The 12,400-nt window shown below is 52.2% G+C and overlaps 1 protein-coding gene across 6 annotated transcripts in view; it reads right to left on the bottom strand.

Moving 5' to 3' along the window:
- Trpm4 (transient receptor potential cation channel subfamily M member 4) overlaps positions 1–12,400 on the bottom strand; it is a 44,321-nt gene that overhangs the window by 11,989 nt on the left and 19,932 nt on the right. For 2 of the 6 annotated variants that reach the window (XM_026789134.1, XM_026789137.1), the window contains 10 exons: positions 12,097–12,209; positions 11,748–11,825; positions 8,620–9,036; positions 6,704–6,836; positions 6,302–6,476; positions 5,808–5,985; positions 3,599–3,795; positions 3,271–3,403; positions 3,081–3,153; positions 2,887–2,992 (listed from right to left, as the gene is read on the bottom strand). In XM_026789134.1, the coding sequence (XP_026644935.1) occupies positions 2,887–2,992; positions 3,081–3,153; positions 3,271–3,403; positions 3,599–3,795; positions 5,808–5,985; positions 6,302–6,476; positions 6,704–6,836; positions 8,620–9,036; positions 11,748–11,825; positions 12,097–12,209 (1,603 nt within the window). The other 4 variants (XM_005366811.3, XM_026789135.1, XM_026789136.1 and 1 more) reach the window with 4 other exon arrangements.

Genomic DNA, 12,400 nt, shown 5'->3' with positions numbered 1-12,400 from the left:
AGCACGCATGCTGCATGCCGTGACTGCAGGTTCAGGACAGGTTCTCCTGCTCGCAGCACGCATGCTGCATGCCGTGACTGCAGGTTCAGGACAGGGTCTCCTGCTCGCAGCACGCACATGCGGCTCCAACAGATGTGGTTACCAAGGTTCCACGGGGTCCAGAGGAAAAACTATACTCTTGGGATGAGTTTGGTTTAAAGGATTCCTTTTCTGTTTGTTTTTGAAGACAGGGGTTTTTGGGCTTTTTTTTTTTTCTTTTTTCTGTGTAGCCCTGGCTGACCTGGAAATTGCTCTGTAATCCATCCGTTCTAGCCTTGAACTCACAAAGATCTGCCTCCTGTGCCTCTGGAGTGCTGGGATTAAAGACAGGAGCCACCACGCCCAGCTAATGGATTCCTGCAAAAGGAACTTCAACTCAAATTTAACCTTCTGGAGTGAAATTTCTGCCTGTGAGATATGCTGGTTCCAAAATCAAAAAATGCTAGGGTCTAGGGACTCAGCTAGAGGTCGGAGGGGACTAGGCGAGTGGCTCAGTCGGGGAGGGCTCCTTCTGTTATCCCCCGAGCTGGAAGATGCTTCCTGCAGCCTGAATCTGATAGCTGGGAGACGCATGGAAGGAAAAAAATCTTCACCATACATACTCTGTGGCATGCATGTGTCCACCCATATACACGGGACTACATGTATACACACACTTACATAAACTAATAAGTGTATTTTTTTTGGTTTTTTTGAGACAGGGTTTCTCTGTGTAACGGTCCTGGCTGTCCAGGAACTTGCTCCTGTAGACCAGGCTGGCCTTGAACTCGCAGAGATCCACCTGCCTCTGCCTCCAGAGTGCTAGGATTAAAGGCACGCGCCATCACTGCCCTTTTTTTTTTTAATAAGTGGATTTAAAAAAAAATAAATCTAAATTCCTAGCACCTGCTAGGAGATGGATCTGCTCTCCCTGCTTGACAGGAAGAGTTGGACCCATAAAGCAGTCACGGTGTCAGCTAGTGCTGGCGCGGCCCCTTCTTACTGCCACCATGGTTACTATGTGGGCTGGTGGGATGGACTTGGCATTTCCTGGGAGTCTCACTGATGCACACTTGGCCATGTTCCAACATGACTCCACACCCAGAGAGGCAGGGAGCTGGAACCCCTCCAATTGGGAGGATGTTTTAGTTTTGGTTTTTGGATGTGTTGGCTGTTAGTGGCTTTCTCACTAATTTAACTAATAATTGCTGTCCGTTCAGCCTTGTCATTACCAGCTTAGTTTGTTGTGGGTTATTTAGTTAAATTGCAATGTGTAATGATGCAGATTCGCCTCGACCCCCGCGTAAGTGTGGCCTGCAATTTTCCACTAATTAGGCGTTTTAAAGACACATACGCATTTACCTCCCCAAATCTGCATCAAATGTTTGCATGTTGCCAGAGCAGATGAGCACGGCGCTTGCCCCTCTCCAGAACTGAGTCTCTTGTTCCCACGGGAAAGCAGCAGGAACTCAGACTTTCCCTGTCATCTGAAGGGAGCCCCTAAAACAGAGGTCTGTACAGAGGTGCTGGGGCCACATCGGCAGGTGTAGTGGTCTGGAGGAGGGACTGACACCAGGCCATTGAGATAGAGCAAAATAAAATCCATCAAGGACCCAAATTCCCAGCCTACCTCAGCTACCAACCCCAAGGTCTAGCCCCCCTGCCCCGGCTGAGTCAGGCATGCGCTCCGATTTCTGTCAAAAAGTTTTATTCTCCCCATTGTGGGGAAGCTGTGAATAGGGTCTGTGGTCCCTGTAACCCCGGGACCCTCTTTGCCCCCTCTGCTTGTGGCAGAGCCCAGCGTTGCCAGCTCAGAGTTTGATCCACCCAAGGTGGGGCTGCCCCTGGGAGGAGCCAGGCCTGCTGGGGTTCCCATGGTGACACTCTGAGGTTGTTGAGCCGACAACACCCCTCCCCCCAGCATGGGGCTCATGGTGACGATAAGGCCACCAGTTGTGTAGATTGAGGCAGGCTGGGCCCAACTCTGGAAATGAAGCCTCTATGGACGCCAATACCTAGGAATCCACCAGGAACACTCAACTCAGTCTAGAAGAGATAGAAGACAGCAGATGATGAGCAGGGCCACGGGTGAGCAGCAGAGAACACGGCTGGGAGCAGCTCAGTTGGCTCTCCCGCAGAGCTTCCGCTAGAGAGGAAGAGCTTCGCTGCGGGACTGCTTAGATCAAACTGGTCCCTGTGGGTGTCTGTGGGGCTGTCGTGATTGTTAATTGGTGTAGGAGGCCCCGCCCCCGGGGGCGGTACTATTTCCTGAGGAGTCCTAACTGGAGGAGGAAGCTAGCTCCACCAAGCCTCAGTGATCCCGCAAGCAACCAAGCAACGTCGCTCCGCGGTTTCTAGTACGTCTCTGGCTGTGAGTGAGCTCTCTGCATTACCTCTGACATCGTCTACCTTCCCGTCCTTGCCCTGCCTCCCTCACTGATGGACTGTCACCCGGTAGAGGAAGCCAAATAAATCCTTCATCTCCTAAGTTACTTTTGGTTGGAGTGTTTTATCATACCAAGAGATACGGAACCGGAGCGAGAACACAGCTCCCATGTAAAAAGGCGCGCTAGGGTGGACACAGCACCCGCTTCAGGAGTCAAGGGAGTGGGGCAGATCAGATGCCGACCGCTTCCCAGAGCTCACCGGCCAGTTGGCCCAGCCAACTGGAGAACTTTGGGGTCCAGGAAGAGATCCTATCTCAAAGAACCAGGCGGCGGGAGATGGAGGAAAGCATCAGACATCCACCCCAGACCGCCACATGCATGCGCTCACACCAGCTACACAGACCCACACACAAGCAAAACCAACAGGGCCTTCAGAAGACCAAGCAAGGGACCCAGGGACAACGGGAGGGCACAGACGGACCTTTGGACCCAGGCGGGCTCGGAGGGGGCGGCCCCCCTGGAGGCAGTAAGGCAGAGCTGCTAAGGGCCTCGGCCACCCAACTCAGGACGCGAGTACAGTGTTGGACCTGGGAAGAAAGGGTATGTCAAGGCAGGAGTAGGAAATCACGCGGTCCCATCCCTGCCCCTCCCCCTCTGCCATGCCCGAGTCCTCACCTCTTTCTCCAGCCCCTTCAGACGCCGCTCATACTCTCTAATCTGTCCCAGCTGCTTCAGTGCCGTGTCCACCCTAGAAAAAGAGACCCTCAGAGCCCGGGGCCAGCCGACCTGCAGAAGCCTCCAGTAGGATGCAAGCGCATCAGCATCCCACCCGGGGAATCCTGAGCATCTCAGGCCCCTGCCTCACTTCTGAGACGTGCGTTTCAGGCGCTCCGAGTCACTGTCTCGCTTGTCACGAGCTTGTGCCAATAAGAAGTTCTCTTTATGCACAGATTCCCAAGTCAGCAACTTCCGTTCTGCTTCCTTAGAGAGATAGACACCTGCAGGGCCAAGTCCAGGAGTCAATGGGCAGGCCTACCGGGGGCCACACCCCCTCCCCAAAGCCTTCAAATTCTTCAGACCCCGCCCCCAGATGGGTGCAGACCACGCCCTCCCCACCCGAACCTCACCGACCTGTCTCTCTTCCCTTTCCCCTCCCGAGTGCTGCCCCCTTGCAAACCACGCTCCATTCTCACGGAAGTGTTCGACGACTGGGGAGGCGGGCAAGTTAGTCCTATGACACCTGCGCAGCCACCTGATGAGGAGGCGCACGTGAGAGATGATGATAAGGGGCGGGGCCAGCGCAGGCCTGGAGTGGAATTCCCGGATGAGGCTGTAGCGTTGTGCCTTCCAGTAGAGGTCGCTGTTGTCTTGTACTTTGCTGAAGGTGTAGCTGTGGAGGTCGGAGGTCAAGGGTCACTGGAGGCCAATAAAAGACCTTGATCATAGGACTGGGTCTCAGAAAGCAAGACAAAAGTAGTCAGGGGCTGAGGAAATGGCTCAGCAGTTAAGTGCACTTGGTTCCCGCTGAGGACCCAGCTTCAGTTCCCAGAACTCTGGAGGTAGCTGACAATTGTCTCACTTCAAAAGATCCAGCGCCCACTTCTGGTCTTTGCCAGCACTACACTCAGGTGGTGTGCATACATACATGCTGGCAAACATTCATACACATATGAAAGAAATAAAGGTTTTGTAGGCAAGTGCCCGTGGAGATCAGAAATGGGTGTGAGATCCCCTGGACCCTGAGCTCTGCCATTTGTCCTATTAGGGTGCTAGGGTCTCTGGTCCTCGTGAATGAGCTGCAAGTACTCTTAACTCCTGAGCCATCTGTCCGCCACAGTGTCTGTCTATGCAATGCATGTGTGGGAACGTGTGTATATGGACAGATGCATATTTGTGTGCAAGTGGAGCCCAAAGGATAACCTTGATGGCATCATCAAGACACTGTTTACCTTTGAAGCAGGGTCTCTCACTGGCCAGGAGCTCACTGATTAGACTAGCCTATCTGAGCAGAATCCTCCAAAACCCTCCTGTCTCTGTCTTGCCAGTACTGGGATTACAATAACCCAGCATCATGCTAGGGAATTTTCCATGTGTTCTGGAGATCAAGCTTAGGCAAGTGTCCAATTGAGCTGTACCCAACTCTACCCTGCCATCCGGGCTTTGTGGTTTTCAAAATAATACAATGGCTACTTGATATAGGTTTCAATTTGTTTTTTTGTCTTTTTCTGTAGCTCTGGCTGTTCTGGAACTCACTTTGTAGATCAGACTGACCTTGAACTCAGAGATCAGCTGGCCTCTACCTCCTGAGTGCTGAGTTGAAAGGCTTGCACCATCACACCCAGCTGGGCTTTTTTTTTTTTAAGGTTTATTTATTTTTCTGTGTATAGGTGTTTTGCCTGCATGCATGTCAGCGCACTGCTCACAAAGGCCAGGGGGGGATGTCAGATCCCCTGGAACTGGAGTTACAAACATTGTGAGCTGCCATGTGAGTGCTGGAAACCCATGTCCTCTCTAAAGGGGCCTGTGCTCCTAACTACTGAGCCATCTCTCCAGCCCTTGTTTGATTTTTCATATAGGGTTTCATGTAACCTAAACTCCTGATCCTCCTGTCTCTACCTTCCTGCTGGGACAACAGGCTTGCTTGGCCACGCCCACCGGAGTCCAGGGGTTCTGACAAGGACCTTAAGGTCAGTGTCTCTAATCAACTCTCTTGAATGGACACAAAGAATAAAATTCCAACCTGCCCTCACACTGCAAACAAAAGTAATTCCAAATGCGCCAGTGAGCCACAAGTCAGTGCTCAAACCCAAAACAAACTCCTAGCAGAGAACCTGGAAGAACACCTCTCGACTCTGGCCTTCTCACAGACCCTCACGCTGGATGGCACGAGCATAAGCCACAAAAAGCAAAACGCAGGCTGGAGAGGTGGCTCAGCCTGGGTTCAGAGCACTGGCTGCTCTTGCAGAGGACCCAGTTTGGCTCCCAGCATCTACATAGTGGCTGACAACTGCCTGCAACTCCAGTTCCTGATGATCCAATGCCCCCTTCTGGCCTCTGAAGGCATTGCACACACACACACACACACACACACACACACACACACAAGCAGACAAAATATTCACACACATAAATAAATAAACTACAAGCAACAAAAGAATAATTCAACAAAGTGGACTTCATCAAAATTAAAAGCATTTGGTACAAGGTGGCCCATGCATCTTAACACTCGCGGAGCAGAGTAGGATCACCCTAAGTTCCAGGACCAGCCTGGGCATAGGGTGAGACCCTGACTAAACATGCCAAAAACAGCAGCAAGTCCAAGCAGGGCACTGGGTGGAAGTCAGGACATAGGATGCTGAGCGGGCTCGGGCTGGGAGGAGCTGGGTGGGAAAGCAGGCGCACCTGAACATGGCGATGAGCAGATTGAGCAGCAGGATGTTGGCCACCAGCAGGAAGACGACGAGGAGCAGCACCACCAGCCAGTTGGCATACTGGGACACGCAGAAGCCCGAGACGGGCCCTTCTGGGAGCGCCCAGGAGCCCTGCTCCTCAGAGCAGTTACCTGGATTCATGAGGGCCACTGCAGGGGGGACAGTGAGAGTGAGCAGAGGGAGGCAGGGAGGGGGAGAGAGAAAGGGGGAAAGGCCGGGCGGTGGTGGCACACGCCTTTAATCCCAGCACTCGGGAGGCAGAGGCAGGTGGATCTCTGGGAGTTCGAGACCAGCCTGGTCTACAAGAGCTAGTTCCGGGATAAGCACCAAAGCTACAGAGAAACCCTGTCTCGAAAAAACCAAAAAAGAAAAAAAAAAAAAAAAAAAAAAGAAAGGGGGAAGGGACTGGGACACAGAGACACAGACGGACTGAGGGACAGACTCAGCTGGAGAACCCTTGCCTACCATCCATTTCCTCCTGGGGAATCTGCCCAAAGATCTGCAGATAGGGACGGTAGAAGACGCGACGCAGGATACTCAGTAGGCTGCGGTCCTGGGGCCTCAGGATCCCCTCTGTGGCCACCCCATAAGCCACAAGCCATACACAGAGGAAGAAGAGGAAAAAGAATACGTCCTTCATCTGGAAACAGAGGAAAATGGGGCTGAGTATGACCTGTCCTTCCCCACTCCCTGGCTACCTTCTTGCTTTAGACCCTCAGCACCCTCTAAAGCCTGCCTCTTCCTGGCCCTGACCAGCTCAAAAGTTCTGCCCCTTCCCCTCCCTGGCACCTCCTACCCACAGCCCACCTTTTTGCCCTGATCTCTGCCTTCTCCACACCCGGCCCTGCCCCTCCTCCTCAACCTCACCATCTTGCTCACGATGACAATCTTGGGTCCCAGTTGCTTGTTCACTGTGAAGATGTGAAGGAGCCGCAGCGTGAAGACCATGAAGTCGAGGCAAAGGACGGTGCGGCCCAGGTCACGCAGCCCAGGGGTCAGCCTGAGGCGTAAGGAGTCACACACAGCATAGATCAGGGGTCTCCTCGGATGACGCTGAGGCCTCACAGGGCAGAAGCAGGGACCCTCTGACCACACCACCTTTCTCTGGTCTCAGTATAATGATGGGGGGGTGCCCCAAGAATCATGTTAGCAGATTGCAGTGCCCCACACCAGCACTGTGGAGGCGGAGGCTGAAGGATCTTTGGCAGTTCCAGCTCAGGATCCCCAAGACCAAGTTCTCAGCACAAAGGAGATTTATTTGCCCCAGAGGGACAGAAGGCAGGGAATTAGAGACGAAGACAGGAGGCAGAAGATGAGGCAGAGGGAGAAGGGATTAAGGGAGAGGAGGCAGGGTCTTAGTCCTGGAGGATAAAGGATTCTCGGGATAGAGAGCAGACTTGGGACATGAGCAGCTGGTGGTTTGTAAGGATAAAAGAGGAGGGGTTGGAGAGATGGCTCAGAGGTTAAGAGTTCAATTCCCAGCACCCACGTGGCAGCTCACAACTGTCTGTAACTCCTGTTCCAGGGGATCTGATGCCTTCATACAGACAGATACAAAATAAAAATAAATAAATAATAATAATAAAGATAAAAGAGGGAACCCTGTGTTAGGATGAGGTGTTTAATTTAATTGAGCATGTTAATTGATGAACCAAAGGGGGCCTTGATTGCTAGCTGGACCTTGGTAGCCAGGCTCAGGAGGGGGAAGTGGTCAAATCTAATGGTTTCCAGCACAGCAGAGGGAACGGGGGAGAAGGGCAAGGCCTGCCAGAGCCACATGCTCAGTGGGCTAGCGTGTTCCATCTGGTCTCTACAGGGAGTTCCACACCAGCCTGGGCTACAGAGTGAGACCCTGTCTCAAAAAAGGGCAGGAGGGCCCCTAAAATATGGAGTGGTCAAAGGTGCATAAATGGAAAATTTACAGGAGTCAGATTGACAAGGTTGTAAACTTGATTTGATTGACAGCATTGCCTAGAGTATCCTCACCGGGGTGTTCACGGGGGAAGCTATTTAGACAGAGATATAACCAATTCACGTGCCCTTTGACACACTCCTTACACCAGGGATGTAAACTTTTATTTTTTGCATCAATAAAAATTAGAAATAGAACTGCCGGTGGTGGCGCACGCCTTTAATCCCAGCATTTGGGAGGCAGAGGCAGGCGGATCTCTGTGAGTTTGAGGCCAGCCTGGTCTACAAGAGCTAGTTCCAGGATAGGATTCAAAGCTACAGAGAAACCCTGTCTCAAAAAAACCAAAATAAATAAAACAAACAAACAAACAAATAAATAAATAGAAATAACCAAGTGTCCCCCTGGAGGGCACTGCCTCAAAGGAAGATTTGCCACTTAGGCTGGAGGTGAGGATGTTTCTCCTTCCCAAGATTCAAAGATTTTTTTTTAGATCTTGAAAAAAGGGTGCTTAATAAAATGTATCAAATATGCCCTTGACACTGGTTTTCCTGCATGCAGCAGGGCCTTGGCCCTGTCTTCTCAGACAATATATCACACAAATTACACAAAAGAAGGCCGGGGACAAACAGAAATATTAGTTTGCTAAACTCGCTTATCTCCCTCTCTGTTTGAATAAATCATTCATGTCAGGATACTCTGTTTCATCCTCACGTGGCCTGGAGGAGCCTACCTCTGAGTGTGCCAGCTGAGGACCGCTTCAGTAAAGGGGAGGTAGCTGTCCATCCATCACCCAGCGGAATAAACTAGGCCCTCCCTGGGGATTCTGGGCTGGCCTCCTCCACTGGGTCACTAGCCAGGGCTGCTCACTCACCTGCAGCCAACGCCTAGCAGGAAGCAAGTGAGTGCCAGCAGGTCACACTGGTTCCAGGCGTCTGAGAGGTAGAGGTGCAGCCGGTGGCGCAGGGGAGCTTTGCCGGGCCCAGGTCCTCCGCTGGCCAGGCTCCCCCAGCCGCCACCCAGGCCCTGGCGCAGCTCCTCGCACAGCAGCGTGAAGGCCCAGAAGTACAGCAGCAGCTCGAAGACACCGGGTGCCGCGGGCTGGAAATCCACCAGCAACACGTGCGCGAACAGCAGCAGGAATAGCAGGTAACTGACCACATTGCCCAGGAAGGCGGTCACCGGAGCGCCCCAGAAGTGCGACCAGCGCTTGGAGCAGCTGCCACCACAGAGGGCACGTCCTGGCCGCCGTCGCCTCTCCAGGGCCACATTCGCGGAGGGCTCCGAAGGCCTGCAAGAAAGCAAGCCTCAGTCACCCCTGAGTCTGGACTGGCTGCCCACCTTGGACACCTCCACACAGTACCACTTTGCACTCTGGAGACCTGAAGGCACTGGCAAACCCAAGACATTTGAAACTGACTTTTTTTTTTTTTTTTTTGGTTTTTCGAGACAGGGTTTCTCTGTGGCTTTGGAGCCTGTCCTGGCACTAGCTCTGTAGACCAGGCTGGTCTCGAACTCACAGAGATCCGCCTGCCTCTGCCTCCCGAGTGCTGGGATTAAAGGCGTGCGCCACCATCGCCCGGCCTGAAACTGACTTTTGAGTCAGGCCTGAGATAGAGCAAGGAAGGAAGGGAAGGAGGAACTGTGTGGTGGCCACTCATGCCTCCTTACACTTTAGAGACTGAGGCAGGAGGATTGCCATGTGTTTGATGCCAGCCTGAGCTTTTTTTTTGGGGGGGGGGGTTTGTTTGTTTGGTTTTTTTTTGGTTTTTTAGAGACAGGGTTTCCCTGTGGCTTTGGAACCTGTCCTGGAACTAGCTCTGTAGACCAGGCTGGTCTCGAACTCACAGAGATCCGCCTGTGAGTTCGCAAAGCACCACACAGCGTTGTCACCTACTCCAAAGAAAACCATCTGCCACCAGGTTTAAATAGCACGAAACTGATCCCCAAGGCAGGAGAGAACGGGTTCTACAGGCTGTCCTCTGAAGTCCACACGCAGAGCGTGCACCACACCCTCCCCAAACAAAGCCATACTTGCACAAATTTTAGAAAAGGAAATGTAACCTAGAAGAAACTTAAGGGGTTGGAGAGATGGCTCAGCAGTTCGGAGCACTGGCTGCTCTTCTGTAGGACCAGGTTTGGCTCTGGCCCTGAGCATTCCTGGGAAGATGCTATCTACGGGGGCCCATACGCAGAAAGACAGCAGAGACTATGCAGGGCCTGGATGCTGTTATCAAATAGTCTTTCTTTCTTCCTTCCTTCCTTTCTTTCTTTCTTTCTTTTTTTCTTTCTTTCTTTCCTCTTCGGGGCTGGAAGGTCACCCAGGAGTGCTGGTATCCATTAAACCTGGGCTTTTTCTAATTTGGTTTGATTTGGTCTGATTCGGATTATTGCGTCAGCGGAGAGGCTTATTGGGGATGCAAAAACATCATTCCCAAGCTTTGATCATTCATATCTGGCTCAGAATAAGTTATCTCTTATTCCATTTGAGGTACCAGTGTGGGGAATTGTGTGTGTGCGTGCCTGTGCATGCATGTGTGTACGTGTATGTGTGTGTGCGTGCCTGTGCATGCATGTGTGTACGTGTGTGTGCACTTGCATGTGTGCATGCATGTGTGTACGTGTATGTGTGTGTGCGCTTGCATGCGTGCATGCATGTGTGGGTGTGTCTGTGTTTGTGTTGAAAATTCCCAGCACCCACATGGCAGCTTAGAACGCTGTATAACTCCAGTTCCAGGGGATCCAATGCCCTCTTCTGGTCTGAGAAGGCAACTGCATTCACATCCATAGACACATAATTAAAAACAAAATAAAATCTTTTAAAGCTTTTAAAGAGTTAATGCAGCACAGTCGGCCAGTCTCTGGTCCTGGAGTCTGAGCCACCTGCAGGACCAGCACTCCACAAGTGCTGCCTGCATTTCTCCACAAGCACCCTGCCCCATTTCCCGACTCCTAACTCAGAAAGACACTTTTTTCCCCCAGTACTGTTTGTGTGGCTACAATGTTTCCTTGATGATCTGGGCCTTCTCACCAGCTCTATGGAGCGCCCCTTACCCCTTCTGTCTTTCCACCATGCCCCTGCTTGCCAACCTCCATGGCCAAAGGATTTGCTTCCTCTCTCCGTCCTCCCTGTCCATTTCTAAATTATTTTATTATCCAGACTAAGAACCCGGATATGGGGAGATCAGAGGTCAATGTCTGATGTCTTATATTTATCACAGGGCTCAATGATTTGGCCACCCGCAGCCTGGCTGGCAGAACCGAGGCACTCTCGCGTCCCTGCCTCCTGGCATCAGTGCATGCACACATTGCCAAACCCAGATGCTCATCGCAAGCCTGGGAACCTGAACTCTGGTCCTCACGCTCATACAACGCATTCTCCTAGCTAGCTCCTGGCCCTTTCGTTTTGTTTTCCTGGAGGTTTTGTGTTGTTTGTTTGGCTCAGGGCCTTGGTAGGCTAGATTATCATCCTACACATACTGAGACTACACATACAGACATGACAAATGTCCGCTCTTCATGGACTCACCCTACACATACAGACATGACAAATGTCTGCTCTTCATGGAGAGTTGGGCAGTGGTGACGCGAGCCTTTAATCCCAGCACTCGGGAGGCAGAGGCAGGCGGATCTCTGTGAGTTTGAGGCCAGCCTGGTCTACAGAGTGAGTTCCAGGACAGACAGGGCTACACAGAGAAACCCTGTCTGAAAAAAAAAAAAAAACAATATCAGAAAACCTGTTTCTCTCCATCATCATGGAGTCGGGCATGGCCTTTGACTTGTGTGGTAAGCACCTTTTCCTGTGGGGCTACCACACTGGCCCCAAGGGCCAAATTTCAATGCGTCCTTGAGTGTGGCCTTCTAGAAGCCACCTCACTGAAGCCGTGCCCTCCTACAAGTCCAGTTCCTCCTGCAGGCCTCGCTCCAGTGCCTGATGGGAAGTGGAAGCTGACACAATCCCATGGTGGCACCCTTGCCCCACGGTGCTGGGGCGTCACTCACCCAACAGGACCCGCTCCATTGATGCTGCTATCTATGTCGAAGTCAGGGTTCCTCTGTGTGGACTCCTCCTCTGACTTCCTGCCATGGGGGGAGGGCAGGAACAGAGTGAGAAATAAAGAGGTTCTTGAGAAAGACCCAAACTTATTTTACCACAAACAGTGTAGAGAGGTAAGTTGCCCTCCTGCAGAGCCTAAACACTAAAGAAATTGCCTATAGAGAAGCCTAACAGCCCTCATCTTCCAGAACATTCCCTCCAGACACTGTTTCCAGGAAAGAGACCCTCTAGGTGGCCAAGTCAGAGGGCAATGAGCAGGAAGGGCTGATGAGCCCCAGACCCCAGGTGACTCACCTGAAGGGGATGAGTCGGGTGCAGATCAGAGGTGGGCAGAAGAAGGCGAGAAGCAGGGCCCAGATAGGGGTGGTGCTATCCATCTCCCCCCACCACTTCTGTGTCAGCAGAGACTGTGGAGAGTGGGGGCGTGAGCGTGTAAATCCACACCGCACCCAACCCGAGAGTGTGCGCGTGAGTCTCCACACAGAATGTGGAGAGTGGGGACATGAGCGTGTGAATCCACACTGCACCCAACCCGAGAGTGTGCACGTGAGTCTCCACACAGACTGTGGAGAGTGGGGGCGTGAGCGTGTGAATCCAC

The sequence above is a fragment of the Microtus ochrogaster genome, unplaced genomic scaffold (genome assembly GCF_000317375.1).
Source record: "Microtus ochrogaster isolate Prairie Vole_2 unplaced genomic scaffold, MicOch1.0 UNK14, whole genome shotgun sequence".
In the NCBI taxonomy this organism is placed as follows: Eukaryota; Metazoa; Chordata; class Mammalia; order Rodentia; family Cricetidae; genus Microtus; species Microtus ochrogaster.
Note: the sequence above shows the minus strand (reverse complement) of the source record. Positions and strands in the feature narration are given on the sequence as shown.